Genomic DNA, 25,252 nt, shown 5'->3' on the forward strand with positions numbered 1-25,252 from the left:
GTAAAAAGAAGCACTTTTGTGAATCCTCCTCAAACGTTGCTATCATGTATTTTAATTCTCTCTCTATATTTTAAATCCCACAAAATATTACTATTTGATAGGTGATATTTATTTATATACCTATGTATTTACCCAGTTATTTTAATTTCTGTATCTTCCCATGAATAATGATTTTTCCTTTTGCCTAAATCTTTAGGACTCAGTATACGTTTGGTGATGAATTTTCTCACTCTGTTTGAAAAATTCTCTAGTTTACCTTTATTCTTTTTTTGTTGAAGGATTAACTATACATAGTAAATTGCACAGATTTTTGCATGTATGGGTCAAAGAGTTTGAACATATGTATACACTTATGTAGTCATCAAACTAGTCAAGGTATAGACCAGAGTCCAGAAAGTTCTCCTTCTCCACTCCGTTCATTGGTCTCACCTTAGAGGGAATCACTTTTTTGATTTTGTATCATTATAGATTAGGTTTCTCTGTTCTAGAACTTATTCTCTTGCTATTTTTAAATTTTTGGTATAATGGGAAATGTATTTCTATTAGAAATCTTTATATATTTTTAAACTTAGTTTTTATTTGTTTGTTTTAATTTTAATTGTGGTAAAACATGTATAACATAAAGTTTACCGTCTTAATGATTTTTAAGTGTACACTTCAGTAGTGTTAAATGTATTTACATTGTTGTGCACCAATCTCTAGAACTTTTTCATCATGCAAAATTGAAGCTCTATACCTGTTAAACAATAACTCCTTATTTCTTTCCACTCCTCCCTCACCCCTGGCAACAACCATTCTACTTTCTGGTTCTCTTAGTTTGACTACTTTAGATACCTCCTGTAAGTGGAGTCATGCAGTATTTGGTTTTTTTGTGACTGGCTTGTTTCACTTAGCATAAAGTCCTCAAGGTTCATCCATGTTGTAGCATTTATCGGAATTTCCTTCCATGTTTTGGTGAGGAAGATTGGCCCTGAGCTAACATGTGTTGCCAATCTCCCTCTTTTTTTTTCTCCCCAAAGCCCCAGCTCATAGTTGTATATCCTAGTTGTAAGTCCTTCTAGTTCTTCTGTGTGGGAGGCCACCACAGCATGGCTTGATGAGTGGTGTGTAGGTCCACACTCAGGATCTGAACCAGTGAACCCCAGGCCACCAAAGCAGAACACGTGAACTTAACTGCTCAGCCCAAGGGCCGACCACAGAATTTCCTTCCTTTTTAAGGCTAATTAATATTCCAGTGTATGTCTGTACCTCATTTTGTTTTTTTTGTTTTTGTTTTTTAAAGATTGGCACCTGAGCTAACAACTGTTGCCAATCTTTTTTTTTTTCTGCTTTATCTCCCCAAACCCCCCCGTACATAGTTGTATATCTTAGTTGTGGCTCCTTCTAGTTGTGGCTTGTGGGGCGCTGCCTCACCGTGACCTGAGGAGCAGTGCCGTGTCTGCGCCCAGGATCCAAACCCTGGGCTGCTGCAGCGGAGCACGCGAACTTAACCACTCGGCCACAGGGCCGGCCCCTATACCTCATTTTGTTTATCCATTCATCCATTGATGGACATTTGGATTGCTTCCACTTTTTGGCTATTGTGAATTATAATAATAATAATAATCATGTACAGATATTTCTTTGAGGATTTGTACTCACATCCTTACCAAAACTTATTTTCTGTGGTTTTTCTTTCTTTTTTTGGGGTGAGAAAGATTGGCCCTGAGCAAACATCTGTTGCCAATCTTATTTTTCTTGTCTAATTGCTTGGGCTATAACTTTCAATACTATGTTGAATAGAAATGACGAGAGTGAGCATCCTTGCCTTGTACTAGATCTCAGAGTTTCCGGAAAGCTTTCAATTTTTCCCATTACTTATGTGTTTTATGTGCTTTTCATATATGACCTTTTTTGTGTTGAGGTAAGTTTCTTTCTATACCTATGTGGTTGAGAGTTTTAATCATGAATGGATGTTGAACCTTTCAAGTGCTTTTTCTGCATCTATTGAGATGATCATGTGCTTTTTTTTCATTTTGTTAATGTGTTGTATCACATTTATTAGTTTGCATATGTTTAATCATCCTTGCATCCCAAGGAGAAATCTCACTTAGTCATGGTGTATGATCCTTTTCATGTGGTGTCGAATTTGGTTTGCTTGTATTTTATTGAGCATTTTGGCATCTATGTTCATCAGGTTTATTGACCTGTAGCTTTCTTTCCTTCTGGTGTATTTGTCTGGTTTTGATATCAAGGTGATGCTGGCCTCAAAAAGAAAAAAAGAGTTTGGAGATGTTCCTCCTTGTATTTTTTCTATTATTTTATTGAAGTCCTATACTTTTATTGTATTGTCAATTTCTATCTGCAGATTTGTCAATATTTGCTTTGTATATTTAGGTGCTGTGATGTTGGATGCTTATATACCTATAATTGTTATATTCTCCTGTTGAATTGACCCTTTTATCATTATATATAATGACCTTCTTTGTCTCTAGAGACAATTTTAGACTTAAAGTCTATTTTGTCTGATATACATATAGCCTCTTCTGCTTTCTTTTGGTTACTATCTGCATGGAATATCTTTTTTCATCCCTTCACTTTCAGCTTATGTGTGTCTTTAAATGTAGCATGAATCTCTTGTAGATTGCATATAGCTGGATCTTGTTTTTTGATCCATTTAGCCATTCTCTGCCTTCTGATTGGGAAGTTTAATCCATTTACACTTAAAGTAATGATTGATAGGTAAGGACTTACTATTGTCATTTTGTTGTTTTCTATCTGTTTTGCAATTGTTTTGTCCTTCTTTTCTTGTTGTCTTTCTCTGATATTTGATGATTTTTTTTAAATAGTGATTTACTTTGATTCTTTTCTCTTTCTATTTTGTGTATCTATTATAGTTTTTCTTCAGTGATTTGTAGTTTTCAGCATACATGCCTTGTACATGTTTTTGCAGATTTATCCCTAACCTATTTGGACTATTGTAAACAATAGTGTTCACTTCTAGAATATAGAAATATGGTGTATTTTTGTGTGTTAACCTTGTATTCTGCCATGTTGCTGAGCTACTTTTTAGATATAGGAGGTTTTTAAAAATAGATTTGTTAGGATTATCTATGTCTAATGTGAATAAAGACATTTTTTATTTCTTCCTTTCTAATCTGTGCAATTTTTATTTAATTTTTTCCTACTCTCTGTTGCACTGATTAGGTCTTCCAGTACTCTGATAAATAGCAGTAATGAGTGTGGATAGCCTTCTCTTCTTCTAAATATTAGAGGGAAAATATTGTCTTTCACCATTAAGTGTGAGGTTACGTGTAGGATTTTTGCAGATGCTCTTTGTTAGGTTTTTAAAATACTCCTCTATTCCTAGTTTGCTGAGAATTTTTATCATGAATGGTGGTTGAATTTTTTTAGCATGTTAACATAAATAGTATTTTTAATGAAAAATGCATTTTCAAAAAATATTTTTGGGACGAGTGGCATTATATGACTTTTGCAAATCCCTTTAATGCCTGTCTTCATAGAGGACAGTTGGATTCTCGTATCTGCTTCTGCATTCATTCTGTTGTGATAACCTATGGCATGGAAACGTCTCACTCTGGTAAAAGCCACTTTATACTCATGAGGGAATAGGAGCAAAAAAGGCAAATAACATCTTAGTACTATTGCAAAAAGAGTTTTAGCCTTGCAGACCTCTCTCCCCAGCAGTAGGGGCTCAGGGACTCTCAGAGGTCCTCAGGCCCCTTTCCTTTAGGTGTTGTAAAGAAAAGTGATGCAGGAGGTGGTGATCTCCAGTTCCTTGCTCCTGCCTGAGCATTCCCTGTTTAGACCATAGCTTCCAGTTCATCCACTCCAAATTTTGAGCTTACAGACTCCCAGTCAACCTTGATTTGCCCCTACAAGAATACTACATATTGCCCAAATATTATTTTAAAATATCCCACTTCATTCCCATAGGATAGAGCTTACTGACAGAAGTACACATGATCAAGTAGCCTGAAAAATTACAGACCTGGGAAATATAAGTTAAAATCCTAGGTCAAGGCAAGAGAGAGAAATACAGATTGTGGTTTCTTGGATTTTAAGGGTCTCCAATGGGGATAGTAGTTGGCTCTGAGCTTCCTGGTACCCAGAATTAAAAGCAACACATAGTTTCTTGTACCAAAATAAGAAAACATAAGGTTTCCTCAGAGAGGGCGAACCTATTCCAAGCTCTTAGCTCTAACTGAAATTTCTCCAGGAGGCTTCAGAGACACTCAGTGAATAATGTTCTCAACAACTGGATGTTGAATTTTATCAAATGTGTTTTCTCTGTTATTTGGTATGATAGTGTGGCTTTTCTTCTTTAGATTAATAATGTACTGGATAGTATTGATTACTTTTTAAATATCAAATCAACCTGACATTCCTGGAATAAACCCTGCTTGGTTGTTGCATATTTTCCTTTTTATCCATTGATGGGTTCACCTTGCTAATGTTTTGTTGAGGAGTTTTATGTCTTTGTTCATGAGGGATATTGATTTAAGTTTTCTATTTTTGTATTTTTGTCAGGTTTTGGTATTAGGGTAATAATAGCCTCATAAAATGAGGTGGTAAATATTCTCTCCTCTTTTGTTTTCTGGTAGAATTTGTGTAGTATTGATTGTTCTTTAAATGTTTCATATAATTCTCCAATAAAGGCATCTCGGCCTAAAGCTTTTGATTCTCTTGTTTTCTAGTTTCTTGAGATGGAAGCATGGATTATTGACTTGTGACTTTTATTCTTTTCTAATATAAGCATTTTAATGGTATAAATTTCCTTTTAAGTACTACTTTATCTGCATCCCACAAATTCTGATGTATTTTAATTTTTATTCAGTTGAAAATATTTTAAATTTCCATTGAGATTCCTCTTTGACTCATGTATTACTTAGAAATATGTTATTTCATTTCCAAGAGTTTGGGAATATTTCTGTTATATTTCTGTTATTGATATCTAGTTTAATTCAATTATGACTGGAGAGCATGCTTTTTATGCTGCCAATTCTTTCAAGTTTTTAAGGATTATTTTCTGAAGAAGGATATGATCTGTTTAATTGAATGTTCCTTGTGTATGTGAAAATAGTGCATATTCTGTTGTTTTTATGTGGAGTGTTTTGTACAATGTTAGTTGTGTTCTGTTGGTTGATGATGTTGTTCAGTTCTTATCCTTGATGATTTTCTTTCTTTCTATTTCTATTGATTACTAAGAGAGGAGTGTCGAAATGTCAGATTGTAATTATAGATTTGCTGTATTTCCTTTCTCTTCTGTCAATTTTTGCTTCATTTATTTTGGTACCCTTTTGTTTGGTGCATACGCATTTAGCATTGTTGTGGCTTCTTGGTGAATTGATCTTTTATTCTTAAATTATATATAGGAATATATAGATATTCTTAATCATACATTTAAAAATATACATAAAATATTTATATATATTACTTTATATAAAATTAAAAAATTTCAGTGCTTGCTAAATTTAAATGTGTAAGTGTATTGTGTCTGGTATTACTATACCACTCCAGCTTTTTTTAAAGTCATGTTTACATTATATATCTTTTTTCATCATTTTAGTGTTAACTAATAACCTACCTATATCATTATATTTGAATTGAATTTCTTATATAACTCGTTTATGTATTTTTATCCATTCTAATAATCTTTTAATTTCTTTCAACTTTTGCATTTAATATAATTATTGATATGCTTGTATATAAATGTGCTTGTTTTATGATTTCTTTTCTTTGTATTTTTCATCCTCTATTTTCTCTTTTCTGCCCTCTGTTGCATTATGTGACATATTTTAGTGTTCTAATTTATCTTTCATTTTTTTGGTATAACTCTTGGTGTAGGGTTTTTAGTAGTGGCTGTAGGGGTTATAATATACATAGTGAACTTACCACAGTCCACTGGTATCAGTATTTTCCCACTACAGTGGGATGTAGGACCTCTACCATGTAAATCTCATTACCCTCCACTTTATATGATATACTTGTCTTAAATGTTACCTCTTTGTACAAAGAACCCTCCATCAAACTGTTACAATTTTTTGCTTTCATTGATCAAATACAATTGAAACAACTTAATAGAGGAATAGTATATTATGTTTACTCAGATATTTACCATTTATGACACTCTTTCTTCAGTCCTGGTCTTCCAGGTTTTCTTTTGTCATCATTTTCTTTCTGTCTGAAGAATTTATTTTAGTAAATCCTTTAGGTCCTCTCTCCTGTGATGGATTATCGTAAATTTTTCTTAATCTGAGATTATTTCTATTTTACTTTAATTCCAGAAGTATATTTTTGTTGGATGTAGAATTCTGGATCAAATATTCTTTCTTTCTGCACTTTAAAATATGTCACTTCCTTGGTTTCTATTTAGAAATCGTATGTCTGGCTATTTTCAAGATTATCTTTGTCTTTACTTTTTAGAAATTTGATTATGACATGTCTGGGTGTGAATGTATTTTAATTTTTTATTAAGATAACATTGGTTTATCACATTGTATAGATTTCAGGTGTACATCATTATAATTTGACGTAGGTACTTGAATCCATAGATTTATGTCTTTTGCCATATTTGGACAGTTTTCAGCCACTGTTTCTACAAATATATTTTTAAGCCCTGCACTCTCTCTCCTTTCCTGCTGGCACTTCTATGAGACAGCTGTGAGATCTTTTGTTTTTGCCTCACAGGTCCTTGAGGCTTTGTTAATTTTTTTTTCAATTTATTCTTTCTCTGTTCTTCAGATAGGAAAATTTTTATTGATCTGCCTTCAAGTTGACTTAACTTTTCCCTTGTCACCTCCATTCTTCTGTTGACCCCAGCCAGTGAGTTCTAAAATTTTGCTTATTATATTTTTCATTCTAAAATATCATTTGGTTCTTCTTTATATTTTCAACTTCTTTGATAAGCCTTCTGTTTATTTCAGGACTGTTCATTAATGATTGTTAGAGCATTTTTTTGATAGCTTCTTTAAAGTCCTTATGACACAATTTCAACATATATGTCATCTCGATTTTGGCATCTGAGGATTATCTTTTTTCCTTTGGCGTTTAGATTTTCCTGGTCTTGGTTTGCTAAGTAATTTTGGCTTGTATCCTGGATATTTTTAATATTATGCTATGAATCTCTTGTCCCTTTTGAAAATTTTCCATTTTAGTAGGTAGTCAATCTGTTTATATTTACAACTAGTTCTCTTTTGTGGGCTGTGGTTTGAATACCGATTTAGTTTGTAAAGCCTTCAGAGTGCTGTTTTAGTCTGCCTCATTTACACTATGCTCTACCCAGAGCATGGTCTGACACCTGATCCATATTACACACTGCAGTTCAGTGTTGATTCTGGTCAGTTTCACACATGGACTAAATGGAGGTGAGTCCAGGACTTCATACAAAGATTTAAAGGGTTATTTCCCCAGGTTTATCCTCTCTCGAACTCTCTGCACAGTCTGGTTGGGAAGTGGTACTACTTCTTTGCTGGGGTTGGCTTAGTATAGGACAGAATTAGCTCACAGGGCTTCACCTCACTGTCTTAAATTAGTTGATAGGGTTATTCAATCTCCTATATTTTACTAATTTTCATTGTATTTGTTCTGTCAGTCATGAGAGGGGAGTGTTGAAATATCTGAATATGTTTGTGGATCTGTCTATTCCTCGGTTCTGACAGTTTTTGCTTCACGTATTTTAAAGCTCTGTTATTAGGTGTTCTACTCTTTAGGATTTTATGCCTTCTTGATAAATTAATCCCATTATCACTGTAAAGTTACTATCTTCATCCCTTCTAAGTCTTTTCTCTGAAAATTATGTTGTTGGATATTAATATGATTAGCTGTCTTTTATGTAGTGTTAGGATGGTGTATCTTTTTCTATCCTTTTACTTTTAGCCTATTTGCGTCTTTAAAGTTAAAGTGAGTTTCTTATGGGCAGCACATAGTTCGGTATTGCTCTTTTATCCAATCTAAAAATCGCTGCCTTTTAATTGACTCTTTAGAGCATTTATACATATGTATTATTTATTTTTTTATTTTATTGCAGTAACATTGGATTATACCACTATATAACTTTCAGGTGTGGATCATAATGTATTTTGAATCTGTGTAGATTACATCATGTTCACCACCCAAAGACTAATTCAATCCATTGCCACACACATGTGTCTAATCACCCCCTTTTTCCCCTCCTCCCTACCCCTTTCCCCTCTGGTAACCACTAATCCAATCTTTGTTGCTATGTGTTTGTTTATTGTTGTTTTTATCTTCTACTTATGAGTGAGATCATATAGTATTTGACTTTTTCCCTCTGACTTATTTCACTTAACAAAATACCCTCAAGGTCCATCCATGTTATCACAAATGGCTGGATTTCATCAGTTCTTATGGCTGAGTAGCATTCCATTGTGCATATATACCACATCTTCTTTATCCATTCATCCCTTTATGGGCACCTAGGTCGCTTCCAAGTCTTGGCTATTGTGAGTAATGATGTGATGAACATAGGGGTGCATGTATCTTTATGCATGTGTGTTTTCAAGTTCTTTGGCTAAATACCTAGCAGTGGAATAGCTGGATCATATGGTGCATCTATTCTTAATTTTCTGAGGAAACTCTGTACCCTTTTCCATAGTGGCTGCACCAGTTTGCACTCCCACCAGCAGTGTTTGAGGGTTCCTTTCTCTCCACATCCTCTCCAACATTTGTTTTTTCCTATCTTGTTAATTATAACCATTCTGACCAGGGTGAGATGATATCTCATTGTAGTCATGGTTTGCATTTCCCTGATAGTGAATGATGTTGAATATCTTTTCATGTGCCTGTTGGCCATCCATATATTTTCTTTGGAGAATTGTCTGTTCAGGTCTTTTGCCTATTTTTTAATTGGGTTGTTGGGTTTTTTGTTGTTGAGATGTGTGAATTCTTTGTATATTTTGGATATTAACCCCTTATCTGATATATGGTTTGCAAATATCTCCTCCAATTTATCAGGTTGTCTTTTCGCTTTGTTGATGGTTTCCTTTGCTGTGCAGAAGCTTTTTAGTTGGATGTAGTCCCATTTGTTTATTTTTCTATTGTTTCCCTTGCCCGGTCAGACATGATATTTGAGAAAAAATGCTGCTAAGACCTATGTCAAAGAGCGTACTGCCTATGTTTACTTCTACAAGTTTCATGTTTTCATATCTTACATTCAGATCTTTACTCCATTTTGAGTTGATTTTTGTGCATGGTGTAAGGGAATGGTCTACTTTCATTCTTTTGCGTGTGGCTGTCCAGTTTTCCCAACACCATTTATTGAAGAGACTCTCTTTGCTCCATTGTATGTTCTTGGCTTCCTTGTTGAAAATTAGCTGTCCATAGATGTGTGGGTGTATTTCTGGGCTCTCAATTCTGTTCCATTGATCTGTGTGTCTATTTTTGTGCTGGTACCATGCTGTTTTGATTACCGTGGCTTTGTAGTATATTTTGAGATCAGGGGGTGTGATACCTTCAGCTTAGTTCTTGTTCCTCAGGATTCCTTTGGCCATTCATGGTCTTTTGTTGTTCCATATAAATTTTGGGATTCTTTGTTCTATTTCTGTGAAAAATGTTGTTGGAATTTTGATAGGGATTGTATTGAATCTATAGATTGCTTTAGGAAGTATGGACATTTTAACTATGTTAATTCTTCCAATCCAAGAGCACAGAATATCTTTCCACTTTTTTGTGTCTTCTTCAATTCCTTTCAACAATGTTTTATAGTTTTTGGTGTACAGATCTTTTGCCCCTTTGGTTAAGTTTATTCCTAGGTATTTTATTCTTTTTGTTGCAATTGTAAATGGGATTGTATTCTTAATTTCTCTTTCTGCTACTTTGTTGTTAGTGCATAGAAGTGCAACTGATTTTTGTTTGTTAATTTTGTATCCTGCAAATACTTGACTGTATTCATTTATTATTTCTAAAAGTTTTTTAGTGGATTCTTTAGGGTTTTCTATATATAAAATCATGTCATCTGTAAAGAGTGACAGTTTCTACTTTTTTTTCTAATGTGGATCCCTTTTATTTCTTTTTCTTTCCTGATTGCTCTGGTTAGGACTTCCAATACTATGTTAAATAAGAGTGATGCAAGTGGTCATCCTTCTCTGATTCCTGTTCTTCGAGGGATAGCTTTCAGTTTTTCTCCATTGAGAATGATATTAGCTGTGGTTTTGTCATATATGATCTTTATTATTTTGAGGTATTTTCCTTCCATACCCATTTTATTTAGAGTTTTTATCATAAATGGATACTGTGTCTTTTCAAATGCATTCTCTGCATCTATTGAGATGATCATGTGATTTTTATTCTTCATTTTGTTAGTGTGATGTGTCACGTTTATTGATTTACAGATGTTGAACCATCCATGCATCCCTGGAATAAATCCCATTTGATCATGATGTATGATCTTTTTAATTTATTGTTGTATTTGATTTGCTAGTATTTTGTTGAGGATTTTTGCATTGATATTAGCTGTGGGTTGTTGTATATGGCCTTTATTATGTTGAGGTATTTTCCTTCTAAATGGGTACATTTTGTTTAGAGTTTTTGTCATAAATGGATACTGTGTCCTGTCCAATGCTTTCTCTGCCTCTATTGAGATGATCATGTGATTTTTATTCTTCATTTTGTTAATGTAGTGTATCACGTTGGTTGATTTGCAGATGTTGAACTATCCCTGCATCCCTGGAATAAATCCCCCTTGATCATGGTGTATGATCTTTTTAGTGTATTGTTGTATTCGATTTGCTAGTATTTTGTTGAGGATTTTTGCATCGATGTTCATCAGTGATATTGGCCTGTAATTTTCTTTTTTTGTGTTGTCCTTATCTGGTTTTGGTATCAGGATAATATTGGTTTCATAGAATGAGTTAGGAAGCCTCCCCTCCTCTTCAATTTTTTGGAAGAGTTTGAGAAGGATAGGTATTAAGTCTTCTTTGAATGTTTGGTAGAATTCACCAGGGAAGCCGTCTGCTCCTGGACTTGTATTTTTGGGGAGGTTTTTGATTACTGTTATGATTTCCTTACTGGTGATTGGTCTATTAAAATTATCTACTTCTATTTTTAATTTTTTGAGAAATCTCCGTACTGTTTTCCATAGTGGCTGCACCAGTTTGCATTCCCACCAACAGTGTATGAGGGTTCCTTTTTCTCCACAACCTCTCCAACATTTGTCGCTTTTTGTTTTGGTTATTTTTTCCAAGCCATCCCACTACTGGGTATCTATCCAAATAACTTGAAATCAGCAATTCCAAAAGTCCCATGCACCCCTATGTTCATCGCAGTGTTATTTACAATAGCCAAGACGTGGAAGCAACCTAAGTGCCCACCAACTAATGATTGGATAAAGAAGATATGGTGTATATATCACAGTGGAATACTACTCAGCCATAAAAAAGAATAAAATTGTCCCATTTACAACAACATGGATGGACCTTGAGGGAATTATGTTAAGTGAAATAAGCCAGATAGAGAAAGATGAACTCTGTATGACTCCACTCATAGGTGGAAGTTAAACATATAGACAAAGAGAACTGATTGCTGGTTGCCAGGGGAAAGGGGGGTGGGGGAAGGGCACAAAGGGTGAAGTGGTACACCTACAACATGACTAATAATAATGTACAACTGAAATTTCACAAGGTTGTAAACTATCATAATCTTAATAAAAAGTTAAAAAAAATTATCTACTTCTTCTTGATTCAGTTTGGGAAGGTGATATGATCCTAAGAATTTATCCATTTCTTCTAGATTATCCAATTTGTTGGTGTATAGCTTTTCATAGTATTATCTTATAATCTTTTGTATTTCTGAAGTGTCTGTTGCAATTTCTCCTCTTTCATTTCTGGTTTATTTATTTGAGTCTTTCTTTTTTTCTTGGTGAGTCTAGCTAAAGGTTTGTCAATTTTGTTTATCTTTTCAAGAATCAGCTCCTGGTTTCATTAATTTTTTCTGTTCTTTTTTTAGTCTCTATTTTGTTTATTTCTACTCTGATTTATATTATTTCCTTCCTTCTACTGATTTTGGGCTTTGTTTGTTTTTCTTTTCCAGCTCCTTTAGGTGCACTGTTAGATTGCACCTAAAGTTAGATTTGAGATTCTTCTTGTTTGTTGATGTAGGCCTGAATTGCCATAACCTTCCACCTTAGAACCACTTTTGCTGTATCCCATAGATTTTGGCACGTTGCATTTTCATTTTTATTTGTCTCCATGTATTTTTTTATTTCTCCCTTGAATTCTTCATTGACCCAATCGTTGTTCAGTAGCATTTTGTTTAATGTCCACATTTTTGTGGCTTTTCTGATTTTATTCCTGTAGTTGATTTCTAGTTTCATACTTTTATGGTCAGAAAAGATGCTTGGTATTATTTTGAGCTTCTTAAATTTATTGAGACTTGTTTTGTGGCCTAATATGTGATCAATCTTGGAGAATGTTCCATGTGCATTTGAAAAGAATGTGTATTTTGCAGTTGTTGGATGGAATGTTCTTTATATATCTACTAAGTCCATCTGGTCTAATGTGTCATTTAAGGCCAGTGTTTCCTTATTGCTCTTCTTTTTGGCTGATCTATCTCTTGGTGTAAGTGGAGTGTTAAAGTCCCCTACTATTATTGTGTTACCGTCTATTTCTCCTTTTATGTCTGTTAATAATTGCTTTATATATTTAGGTGCCCCTGTGTTGGTTGCATAGATATTTATAAGTGTTTTATCCTCTTGTTGGATTGTCCCCTTTTCACTATGTGGTGCCCTACTTTATCTCTTGTTACAGTTTTTGTTTTAAAGTCTGTTTTGTCTTTTAGAAGTATTGTGACCCCCACTTTCTTTTCTTTGCTCTTTGCATGGAGTATCTTTTTCCATCCTTTCATGTTCAGTTTGTCAGTGTCTTTAGGTCTGAAGGTCTTGTATGCAGCATTTATATTGGTCTTTTTTTTTTTTTTTATCCAATCAGCTACCCTATGCCTTTTGATTGTAGCATTTAGTCCATTGACACTTAAAGTAGCTATTGAAAAGTATGTTCTTATTGCCTTTTTATTACTTTTTTCTGGGTGTTTTAGTAGATCTTCTGTGTCCTTTTCTTCTTCTCTTGCTCTCTTCCCTTGTGGCTTGGTGGCTTTCTTTAGTAATATGTTTGATTTCCTTTCTGTTACTTATTTGTCTATTTATTATAGGTTTCTGATTTGAGATTACTATGAAGTTCCTGTATAATATTCTATGTATATAGAATTTATATTGAGTTGATATCCTCTTTAGCTTGATTTCTTTCTAAAGCTCTACTCTTTTAGTCCCCTCGTCCCACATTTTATGTTTTTTAATCATGTCTAATCTCTTATTTTGTGTGTGTCTATCCATCACCCTCTTATCACTGAAATAGGTAATTTTAGTACTTTTGTCTTTTAAGATTCATATTATCTTCATAGATGGTTGATTTGCTACCTTTTACTGTATTTTTGCCTTTACTAGAGATTTTATTGCCTGTTTTTTTAAAAAAATATTTTTCTATCCCTATTTATGGTCTTCTGTTTCCCACTTGAATAAGTCCCTCCAGCATTTCTTGTAGGGCTGGTTGCTTGGTGATAAACTCCTTTTATTTTTGCTTATCTGGTAAAATCTTTCTCTTTCCTTCCATTCTGAATGATAACCTTGCTGGATAGAGTATTCTTTGGTGTGGGTTTTTTCCTTTCAGTACTTTAAATAAGTCATGCTACTCTCTTCTAGCCTGTAGGGTTTTGTCTCAGAAGTCTGCCGATAGCCTTAGGGGCTTTCTTTTGTATGTCGCTTGTTGCCTTTCTCTTGCCACTTTTAGGATTCTCTCTTTATCTTTAACTTTGGACATTTTAATTTTAATGTGACTTGGTGTGGGCCTCTTTAGATTTATCTTGTTTGGTGCTCTCTGTGCTTCCTGTACTTGGATGTCTGTTTCCCTCCTTAGGTTAGGAAAGTTTTCAGCTATTATTTCTTCAAATAGATTCTCTGCCCCTTTGTCTCTCTCTTCTCCTTCTGGGACACCTATTATACAAATGTTAATGTGCCTGATATTGTCCTAGATTTCCCTTAGACTGTCCTCATTCTTTTTAATCCTTTTTTCTTTTATCTGTTCAGCTTGGGTGATTTCCTCTAGTCTCTCATCCAGCTCACTGATCCATTCTTCCATATCATCTACTCTGCTATTGATTCCCTTTAGTGAATTTTTCATTTCCAGTGTTGTATTCTTCGTTTCTGATTGGTTCTCTTTTATATTTTCCAGTTGTTTTTTGGCATTCTCACTGTGTTCATCCAGTCTTCTCCCAATATCGTTGAGCATCCTTATGAGTTTTTGTTTGAACTCTTTGTCAGGCAGATTGCTTATTTCTGTTTCATTTAGTTCTTTTTCTGGGGTTTTGTCCTGTTCCCTTGGTTGGAATGTATTCCTTTGCCTCCTCATTATGCCTCTTTTTCTGTGCTTATATCTATGTATTATTAGGTCAGTCAGCTGTGTCTCCTGATCTTGGAGAAGTGGCCTTATGTAAGAGATACCTTTTGAGGCCTGATGATGTGCTTCCCTCTTGTCACTAGTCCAAATGTTCCAGCAGTGACCTCTTTGTGGGCTACGTGTATCATTCTGCTGCAGCAAGGTTGCTCTCACTGCAGGCACCCAGAGAGTCCAGGCTTTCCCTCCCTTGCTGGCTGCTTGTAAATCAGGTTTGGGGAGCCTCAGCACCGTTGGCTACAAGGTCTAATAGTAAACTGCTTTTGCAGTTTTGCTGTTAATTGAGTAGGCACCCAATGTAGCTGGTTGCTAGGCTCAGAGGCCTACAGTTGCTGTAGGCCTCAGGCCTGTAAGGCTGTTGTCAGCTCTCTTAGGATTGCAGCTGAGTGGGGCTGGCCCTAGGCATGGGAGCACCCAATTGTTTCAGGATTTGGAAGGTGGGGGCAATCCTCTCTGTGGCTGTTTGTGAAGCACAGGTTTTCTGCCACTGATAAACCCCATCCCCTCACAGGTCCCCACACACAGTCAACACAGTCCTGGCCCATGCACACTTCCTGACCCCTTGGAGTGTACCCAGTTGCCCCACTGCAGAGGCCTCCACCTCTCCACCAATGCCCCCCACAGTTCACCTGGTCTTCACACAGGCCCTGCCCCACAGAGGCAGACACACTTACCTGCCTGTAGAGGATAAAGCCACCCTGTCTATGCAGGCCGACAAGTAGTCTGAGGGCTTGCTGTTGGGTGGTTGGGTGGGGCTGGTCCCTAGGATGTGCTGCCTGCCCTGGCTGAACTGTATTAAATCTGCACTCTATTGGATGTGGCCGACCCCTGGGATGACAGGCCAGATGAAGAATTTCAATGGCATCTGCCAGTGTCTGTGTCAGCACGCCTGCACTAGGTCATAATAATGGCTGCTACCAGTCTTGGTCTCTGGAGAGGTCTCACCTCTCACTGAGGTGCACCCAGAGCCTCTGAGGTGAGAATCTTTTTACCCAAGGACTGTGCAGCTTTCTTTCTGGTGATTTTAGGTTGTTCTCTGAAGTGCGTGAATTTGCACATGGCCCTTTAAGAGCCAGGTTTTTCCAGCTTTCTTCTGATAGCTTTTCTGGGGGTATTTCCTGTTGTAGTTAATAGCCAGTGATGCCAGATAGTAGGGCCCTCCTCTCAGTTGTGCTGAGTCTCAAGGATGCTTATAGTGGTAACAGGTCCCCGCTCAGATCCCCACTTCTCCAGGGAGGGCTGTGTACCTTAGCATTGCTCCCACCTGCCTGGCTGTGAAGCTCTGCTGCTCGTGAAGGTGGCTTCTTTCCTCTCCAGAAGGAATTTCTGCCTCTTCCACATCAGTCAGGACTGTCCGTTGTTGTGGGGGTTCTTTTTTATCCAGTTTTCAGTTCTATCTCTGGGGTAATTTTTCCAAGAATAGTTGTAACCTGGTTGTGTTCATGGGAGGAGGTGAGTTCACAGTCCACCTGTGCTGCCCTCTTGACGAGATCTTCTAGACCATTTATATTTAATGTGATTGCTGATATGGTTGGGTTTAAGTTGTTTTCCATTTCTCCCATCTGTTGTCTTTTTTCTTACTTTTCTTTGAGTACTTCTTATTCATTTTAGCTTCCTTTGTTGTCTTATTAGTTATAACTCTTAGTTGTGTTATTTGCATGGTTGCTTTAGGGTTTATAGTATACATGTTTTCCATTTTATTATACATTTTACTTCTTCACAATATATTGGTATCATTTTTCCTTTAAAAAGTCAATTATATTTCTAAAGAGATTTGAATAATAGGAAAAAATATTTTATATTTTCCTAATGTACTTCTTATTATCTCTTCTCTTTATTCCTTCTGTAGATCTAGATCCATCTTACATCATTTTCCTTCTGCCTGAAAGTCTTTTTTAAACATTTCTTTTGTAGTTCTGTTTTCTGTCACTTTTGTTCTTTCAGCTTTTGTATATCTGACAAGGTTTTTATTTTGCTTTCATTTTTGGAAGATACTTATGTTAAGAATTCTAAGGTAATAATGTTTTTCTTTTAGTACTTGTGTATCTGATCCATTGTCTTGTGGCTTTCCATGTTTCCAACAAGATGCGGCTTTCCTCCCCTCTATACATAACGTGTGATTTTTTTGAGGTTGCTTTTAAGATTTCCTTTTTTACTAGTTTTCAAGAATTTGACTATGATATGCCTTGGTGTGGTTTTCTTCATGTTCTTGTGCTTGGATTTCATGGAACTTTTTGTATTTGTGGGTTTATAGTTGGTCAAAATTCTGAAAGATTTCAGTTCTTATATCTCTACATATTTCTTTTTTTTGGTGAAGAAGATTGGCCCTGAGCTAACATCTGTTACCAATCTTCCTCTCTTTGCTTGAGGAAGATTGTCACTGAGATAACATCTGTACCAGTATTCCTCTGTCTTGCATGTGGGTTGCCACTACAGCATGGCCTGATGAGCCATGTGCAGGAATGTGCCTTGGATCCAAACCAGCAAACCCCAGGCTGCCAAAGTAGAGCATGCAAACCCAACCACTACACCACCTGGCCTGCCTTTTTGCATATTTCTTATGTCCTCTGTCTTCCTCTACTCCCTCAGGGACTCTAATTATACCTACATTAGGCTACCTGAAATTGTCCTATAGCTCATTGATGCTTCATTCATTTTTTCAGGCTTTTGTGTTTCATTTTGGGCCATCTATATTACTGTGTCTTCAAGTTCACTAATCTTTTCTGCAGTGTCTAATCTGATGTTAATGCAATCCAGTGTATTTTTTTGTCTCAAATACTTTTATATCTTTCATGTCTCCATTTAACATGTTCCATTGTCCTCTAGCTTACTGAGCAGATGGAATACAGTTGTAACAAGTTTTAATGTCCTCATCTACTAGTTCTATAGATTGCACATTTGTATGTCAATTTTGATTGATTTTTCTCCTCATTGTGGATCCTGTTTCTCCTTCTTTGCATACCTCGTGTATTCTTTATTCACTGCTGTGTAACAATATTACTGCATCTTAATGGATTATAACAACACATGTTTATTGTTTCACACTTTCTGTGTGTTGAATTCAGGCATGACTTAGCTGGGTTTTCTGCAAGGCTGCAATCAAGGTGTCAGCCAGGGCCATAGTCTCATCTGAGTCTCAACTAGGGGAAGAATCACTTCTAAGCTCATGTAGTTGTTGGTAGAATTTATTTCCTTATGGTTGTAAGACTGAGTATTTTAGTTTCTTTCTGTCAGTGGTCAGATGCTGCCCTCAGCATCTTGCCATATGGACCTCCTAAAATAGTCAACAGCATCATCAAACCTAGCAAGGGAGAGAATCTCAGAGTGATACAAGAACCATGATCCTATGTAACATAATCACAGAAGTGGCATTCATCACCCTTTCCACATTCTATTGGTTAAAACAAGTTGCATGACCCACCCACACTCAAGGTGAAGGGAATCACACAGGAGTGTGAACACCAGAGGGCAGAGATGACAGGGCCAATTTAGAGACTGTCTATCACACCTGATAATTTTTAATCAAATGCCAGACATTGTGGATTTTACTTTGTTGGGTCCTCGCTATTTCTGTATTCCTGGATATTTCTGTTTCCCTATATTTTTCAGTTTTATTTTGAGACTGAGTTAAGTAAACTGGAAACAGTGTTATCCTTTGGGGTCTTGCTTTTTAATTTCTGTTAGGTGAGACCACAGTGGTTTTATTCTAGGGCAGTGGTTCTCAATTTGCTCCCAGGGGATATTTGGAAATGTCTGGTGACACTTGTACACCTGGGACGGTTGCTACTGGCACCTAGTAGGTAGAGGCCAGGGGTGCTGTGAAATATTCTATAATACACAACACAGCCCCTACAATGAAGAATTTACTCTGTAATGTAATTAGTACTGAGAGTGAGAAATACTGATGTGTATGAAGTACTTAGGACAATGCTTTGCACTGAGTGTGTTCTCACTAGTGCTGAGGTCACGAAACCCAGGTCTAGGGCTAAATTTGGCCCACTATTAACACAAAATCCTTGTAAGGATTCTACCTATGACCTATAAATTATGTGGTTTTACACTCTGGCTGGTGGGAGCAGGAACTATTTCTGGCCATATGTGAGCTCTAGGTATTTGTTCCTCCAATCTTTGTAAGTGCTTCTTTTCATGGCCCTGGAGCATTCCTCACACGTATGTGCTGATAAGGACTAAGATGAAAAATCTAAGAGCACCTTCCAAAGATCTCTGGAGCTCTCTCTCTGTGATTCTCTCTCTTCTCTGTTATCTGGCATTGTGCATTCCAACCACCTTGTTCTCCCTGGACTCCCAGCACTGTCTTCTCCCCTCGAGGACATTGCTGGGCTCTCACTCCAGTTAACTAGGTGACTAGCTAGGTGATTGTAGGGCTTCTCTCATTTGTTTCTCTCTTCTCTAAGGGATACTGTCTTTTATTCCCTGGTCTTCTATGTCTTGAAAATCAGTTTTTCATTTTGTTTCTTTCTTTTGTTTTAAAAAATTTATTTTTATTTTTAATTGAAATATAATTGATACACAACACTGTATTAGTTTTATGTGTACAACATAATTTGATATATGTATACATTGAGAAATGATTACTACAATAAGTTTAGTTAACATCCATCACCACACAGTTACAAATTTGTGTGTGATGAGAACTTTTAAGATCTATTCTCTTAGCAACTTTAAAATATACAACACTGTATTGTTAACTAATAATTAATAGTCATCATGCCCTACATTACATCCTCACAGCTTATTTATCTTACAACTGGAAATTTGTACCTTTTAACTGCCTTCACCCATTTTGCCCATCCTCCACTCTCTGCCTCTGGCAACCACCAGTCTGTTCTCTCTATCTATGAATTTGGCTTTTTTTTTTTTTTAGAGTTCACTTAGCTTTAATTTAGATTTTTCTTTAGATTTTTTTAAGATTTCTAATTAATATCATACAATGTTTGTCTTTCTCTGACTTATTTTACTAAGCATGATGCCCTCAAGGTTCGTTCATGTTGTCACAAATGGCAGGTTTCCTTCTTTTCTATGGCTGAATAATATTTTATTGTCTGTATATCCAGTCCCATTTTCCCCTCTAGGCCAGAAGGGGAAGGCTTCTATTTCTCTTCTTATGTTGTATAGAAATTTTATTTGAAAGGGCAGTAGAGATTGTGTCCTCCTATCTAAGGCAGAGTTACCTAGAGTCTTGGCTAGTTGCTGCCATAGCTGCTGCTTTCGTTAGTGTCAATTCACCACTGGTTTAAAATACAGGCACGTAATTCCAAATGATTTTATTTTAAAATATCCACGTCTAAGACATAAATAATGCATGTTAAAAAAACAAAGAAAACCAGGATTACATGCGTCTCCCTCATGAATCCCTGGGGCACTCGCCCAGAGATAAGATCTTGTGACAGTTTAATGTATCTTTCTCTTTTTCTTTTTCTTTCTCTCTCTGAGTGTATGCATGTGGACACTGCACATCTACACACACAAGTTTTGCTATCTGGGAGTTTTTGATGGCATTTGTAAGTTACTGAATTTCACTGTGAAATTTCTCTTTTTGATTTTTCACTGAAACTTGCTTAAAAGGACAATTTTGTCACTGATCCTTAGTAAATCTGTTATTTCATGGTTTTCCAGTCTTCCATTTAACACTTTATTTCCTTATTTTGTTCCTTTGCATAATAAAATATACCTGAATCCATTTGTAAGGATATTGGAAAGCTATCAAATAACCAAATCAAATACCCTCACATTTATTTGTTTATTCAATAAACATTTTTAAGCACTTCCTATGTACTAGACAGAAGAGACTAAAGTCACAGAATTTAATATTGAAATACCATAATTAAAAATATGTTACTTTAATACTATAGTATAAAACATCTATTTTGAATAGCCTCTGGGAACTAGTACCACTAACTTGACTCTTTTTATTAGCCTTTGAAATTAAAGTGATCATCTTATAACTTTAATCTGCTTTTGTTAAAACTTGAAATACAAAGTGTCTATAACCAATGGCTTTGGTGAATTATATTTCGTAAAACTCACTACTAAAATTCTGTGAACTTTTTCTTGCCCATTATTTTTATTCGGATTTTAGTGTTTACAGATGAGGACACTAAGGCACAGAGAGGTCAAGGAGCTTACTCAAGGTCACAGGTCTGGTAAGTGACAGAGCCAGGATTCAAACCCAGTCTGTCTCCAGTCTGTGCCTGTACTAGGGTAAAGTGGCCTCAGAGACATGCAAAGCCAGCATGATAGAGCCCAAAGAGCACAGAACAGGGAGTTCTGCTGCTGTGTAACTTTGTAGATGTAACTTGCCTTCTCTGGGTCTGGCTTTCTGATCTATAAAATTAGAAGGGTTTAGTTTAGACTAAGGGTTGGCAAACTTTTCCTGTGAAGGACTACATAGCATATATTTTAGGCTTTGCAAAGCATATCATTACTATCACCTCTTCTGTTGTAGGATGAAAGCGGCCACAGACAATACAGAAACAAATGAGCATGGCTTTGTACCAGTAAAGCTTTATTTACAAAAATGTGAGGCATGCTGGATTTGGCCCATGGAATTGCCCATGGGTTTGCTTGTCCCTTGCCCTAATCTATCATTGAATTAAAGCTTGTTTATCTTCCTCTAATATTTCCTGGAGGTAGAACATAATAAAAAGAAAGGCGATCTTAATTTTTGTTTTAAATTTTTATTTAAGTGTTTCTTGTCTTAGAACCATAACTGGGTAAGTTATTGGGGAAGAGATCTCTGGACTCAGAATTCTGAGTTGGAATCATGGCACTGCCACTTACTAGGTAGATGGTTTGATCAGATCACTTGATTACTCTGAGACTTGAGTTTTTTTGTAAAATGAGGATCATGATATAAATGATGATATAATAAAACCTATTTAGGTTTTTGGGGGAGTTAGATAATATTTGTGAATGCATTTTGAAAACTAAAAATTGTTTTTCACGATATTTGGTTTGTGTTAACTCTCCCACAGGAGTACCAGCTCATGATAGGGCTCAGTAGTGCTATGCTCTGGGCTTCCTATTTCATCACATACTTACTGATGTTTTTAATCATCGTCTGTTTACTGTGCGTGGTTTTATTTGTCAAGGCAAGTATTTATGTGAATGCAGCATGCTGCAGCTAAACTTTGAGGGGGGATAAAGTAATTGCGGGTATGGGCTGAGTGGGCTTTGGGTTGCAGAAGAATAAATGTGTTTTTCATGATTCTACCTGGAAATTCAGAAGCTGCTCAGTCTGTTAGCAAACAAAACCGTAGACCTAGATTGATAGCCCTTCTGTGAGAAATGAGTTAGTTAACTTTCTGTCACGCTGAGCAGTGAGTTGTTTCGCTAGGGCTACTTAAGTGTTTAAGGATGTTTTCCTTCACCTCCCTTGTTTTTCTATGGCACCACTCCCTCTATAACTAAACTGGCTTCCCAATTGTTTTGTCAGATTGTATCTACAGTTGTCCTCCCATACAGTGACCGATCTCTCGTCTTCATCTTTTTCCTGTGTTTTGTCATCGCCTCCATATTCTTTGGCTTTCTGCTTACCACATTCTTCAATACAAGTGAGTCTAAGACTTCGTCCATGGAAGATGCTAAGTGTTTCAGTTGACTGAAAGGGGATTTTATCAGAGAGCACCTCACATAGAGCCTCTGGTTTCATTCTAACTAAATGCATGTGAAATGATTTGAGAGGAAGGGCAAAGATTGGTGAAAATGAATATAGCATAGCATACATGAGTAAAGAAAATAAAAACCAACATAAGATCGTATGTGACAAGAGGATAGAAACTAAAATACAGTCATATGGAAATATTCCTTCATTCATTGAGTCACTCATTGAACTCTTTGGATCACTTCTCACATAACTGGAACAATTTCGAATATATGAAAAGCAAATGAGAATTGCTTTCCTGCCCTTGGTTCAGATGTGCAAGAGGGATGTGTGACTAGAGAAATTCAGATGGGCCTAGTTAGGGACTTTGTAGAATTACTTCTCCAGTGGTCATTTTCTGTTACATTTATTAAAAAAAATAAGTAAATTTTCTTTTTCAGACAACAAACTTTCATCACTTTTTCACTTTTATATCTGGAACAATTAGAATATTACCTTCTCTCAGTCCTTTAGGGCACAAGTACCATAAAACAGAGGATGGTGAAAAAAATTTACATTTCATAGGTATTTTTATTGTTTCCTGCAATAACACTGCTCTCAACTGGTTCGTTCTTATGAAGTAGAGCGTCATACCTCTCACCTACATGAAGCACAGTAAAACTATGGGTAGAGAGAATTACCATGTCCAAGTAAGGCTGAAGGCGACATGCCGAAGAGCACTGTGAAGTAGGCAAATACCAGTGAATGACTCACTTGGCCAAAACAACTGTGATACTGATTAAATATTTTTAAAATTCCTTCTGTTTATAAACACTGCTGAGTGGCACAAAGTCCAAAAACTAAGCAAGAGGTGATTGAAAGCCAAAGCTAGCTTTTGTCTTGGGATTTTCTGTTGAACACCAGAGATTTTGGAGTTTTCCTCTGACAGCATTCAAGGAGCTAAGATAAGCCCAGAGCCTGCTGAAGGTGGAATATTTAAGAGGACACCTCAAATAAAGGCAGGACCCCAAAGAGCCATCCTCACTGAAAAGGAGAATGAGAAATAAAGATGCCACGCAGAAGGAACAGCAAATTTTTGCCTTGCTTAAATTCACCAAAATATTAAGATTGTGGTTTATGTGAGAAAGATGTCAGTGAGTGCAATCAGCAGGTAGCAATTCCACGTTTTATACCAGAAGACTGGTGAAGTATTTAAAATTTTATATTTTGTAAGTTATCTAAGTGCTTCTGTATCTCTCCAGCAATCTACCTATATATCTGAAGTTTTTTGTGGTTCCTGTTTTAGTTGCCTTTTTGGCTAAATAATATAACTCCACATATTCTCTGGGAAATAATCTATGTATGAGTTGGTATCATTCTATTATTTTTCCGTAGATGCCTATCCATATCTATTTCCTTGATTTTAAGTCCTTTAAGTTTTTTTTAATGGTGTGAAATAGTATATCATAAATGCAAGTGTGATTATACAATATAAATAACAATAAAACAAATGCCCAGATTCTCACCCAGGTGGTTACATACCACATGAGAAAAGAGAAACTTGTTAATACTTGAGGAACACTTTATGTGCCCCTTTCTGATAACAACCACTATTCTGATTGGCTTTTCTTTGTGGCTTTACCACTTATATATCTAAGTAATGTATTGCTTAGTTTTATTAGTGAAATTGCACTGTATGATTTTTATACAACTCAGCCTTATGATTAAGCTTTGTCTGTGTAGTTGTGGATAACTGTGATTTCATTTTTACTGCTGTATAGTATTCTATTGTACAATATTCAGTTTTACACTTGAATATTTGAGTTGTTTCTAGTTAGTTACTATTATGAATAATACTGATGTGAACATTCTTGTATGTGTCAGTTGGTGCAGATGTGCAAGATTTTTTCTGGAGTACATAAATGGGCATAGAATTTCTTATTCATAGGGTATGTGAACATGTTACCTTACTCAGTTATGTCAGACTCTTTCCAAAGTGGTTATACAATTTAACAATCCTCCTAACAGTAGATAAGTGTTCCTATTGTTTCATATTTTAAAAATTTGTACCATATTTTGAAGCATGAAAGATATCTCATAGTACTTTGAATTTGTAATTCCCTGGTAACGGTTGATGCTGATCATATTTTTAGGTTAATATGAACCGTATGTGTTTTTCTCTGTAGAATGCCTGTTAACATCTTTTGACCATCTTTTTTTACAGCTTTACAGAAGTATAACATTCATACCATAAAATCACCCATTAGTAAATTTATCAACTTATGCAAGCATAACCAAATATCGTTTTAGAAATTTTCCATCACTCTCAAAATTTCCTTTGAGCCTGTTTTCAGTCAATCCCCACTCTTACCTCTCTGATACAAGACAACACCTTATCTGCTTTCTCTCTATATAAATTTGGTTTTTCTAGACATTTGGTGTAAATGGGACCATAAAATATATAGTCTTTTCTTCTTTTAAAATATCTAGTCTGGCTTCTTTCACTTAACGTAATGATTTTGAAATCCATTCATGTTCTAGAAAGTATCAATATTTCCCTCCTATTAATTGCTGGATAATATTTCCTTGTATGGATGGACCACATTTTATTTATCCAACAGTTGATGGACATGTAGATTGTTTTCAGTTTTTTTTGACCATTATGAATAATGTGGCTATGACTATTTACATACAAGTCTTTGTGTGAATGTATGTTTTTATTTCTCTTGGAAAGGGAATTGCTGGGTTGAGGAATAAATTTATATTTAACTTTTAAAGAACTTCCCAAAATGTTTTCTGAAGTGTCTGTACAATTTTATATTTTTTCCTATAGCAGTAAGTGAGAATTCCAGTTTCTCCACATTCTGGCCAATGTTTTTTTGTCTGTTTTTTTTTTTATTATTGTTATAGCTGTTACAGTGAGTGTGCACTGATAACTCATTGTGGCGTTTTTTTTTTTTTTGATGGGGCATGTATATATTTAATGCTTGTATGAATGTAAGTTATATCCAAGATTGTTTTACTGTTATAGATTCTGTGCATTGTTGTATACATTTGGACCAGCTTGTCAGTTGCTACAGAAGATCCTGCTGGGGCTTTGACAGAGACTGGATTAAATCTATAGACCAATTTTAGGAACTGTCATCTTGAAAAATATTGGCTCTTCCGTGGACATGGAGTGTCTTTC

General features: G+C 35.8%; 1 protein-coding gene across 5 annotated transcripts in view; it reads left to right on the forward strand.

The window, feature by feature from the left end:
• ABCA14 (ATP binding cassette subfamily A member 14) overlaps nt 1–25,252 on the forward strand; it is a 205,015-nt gene that overhangs the window by 46,512 nt on the left and 133,251 nt on the right. For all 5 annotated transcript variants that reach the window (XM_023616173.2, XM_070232208.1, XM_070232210.1 and 2 more), the window contains 2 exons: nt 21,458–21,574; nt 21,919–22,036. In XM_023616173.2, coding sequence (XP_023471941.2) covers nt 21,458–21,574; nt 21,919–22,036 — 235 coding nt within the window. The remainder of the gene's footprint in view (nt 1–21,457; nt 21,575–21,918; nt 22,037–25,252) is intronic.

Source organism: Equus caballus, chromosome 13, assembly GCF_041296265.1.
Source record: "Equus caballus isolate H_3958 breed thoroughbred chromosome 13, TB-T2T, whole genome shotgun sequence".
Classification (NCBI taxonomy): Eukaryota; Metazoa; Chordata; class Mammalia; order Perissodactyla; family Equidae; genus Equus; species Equus caballus.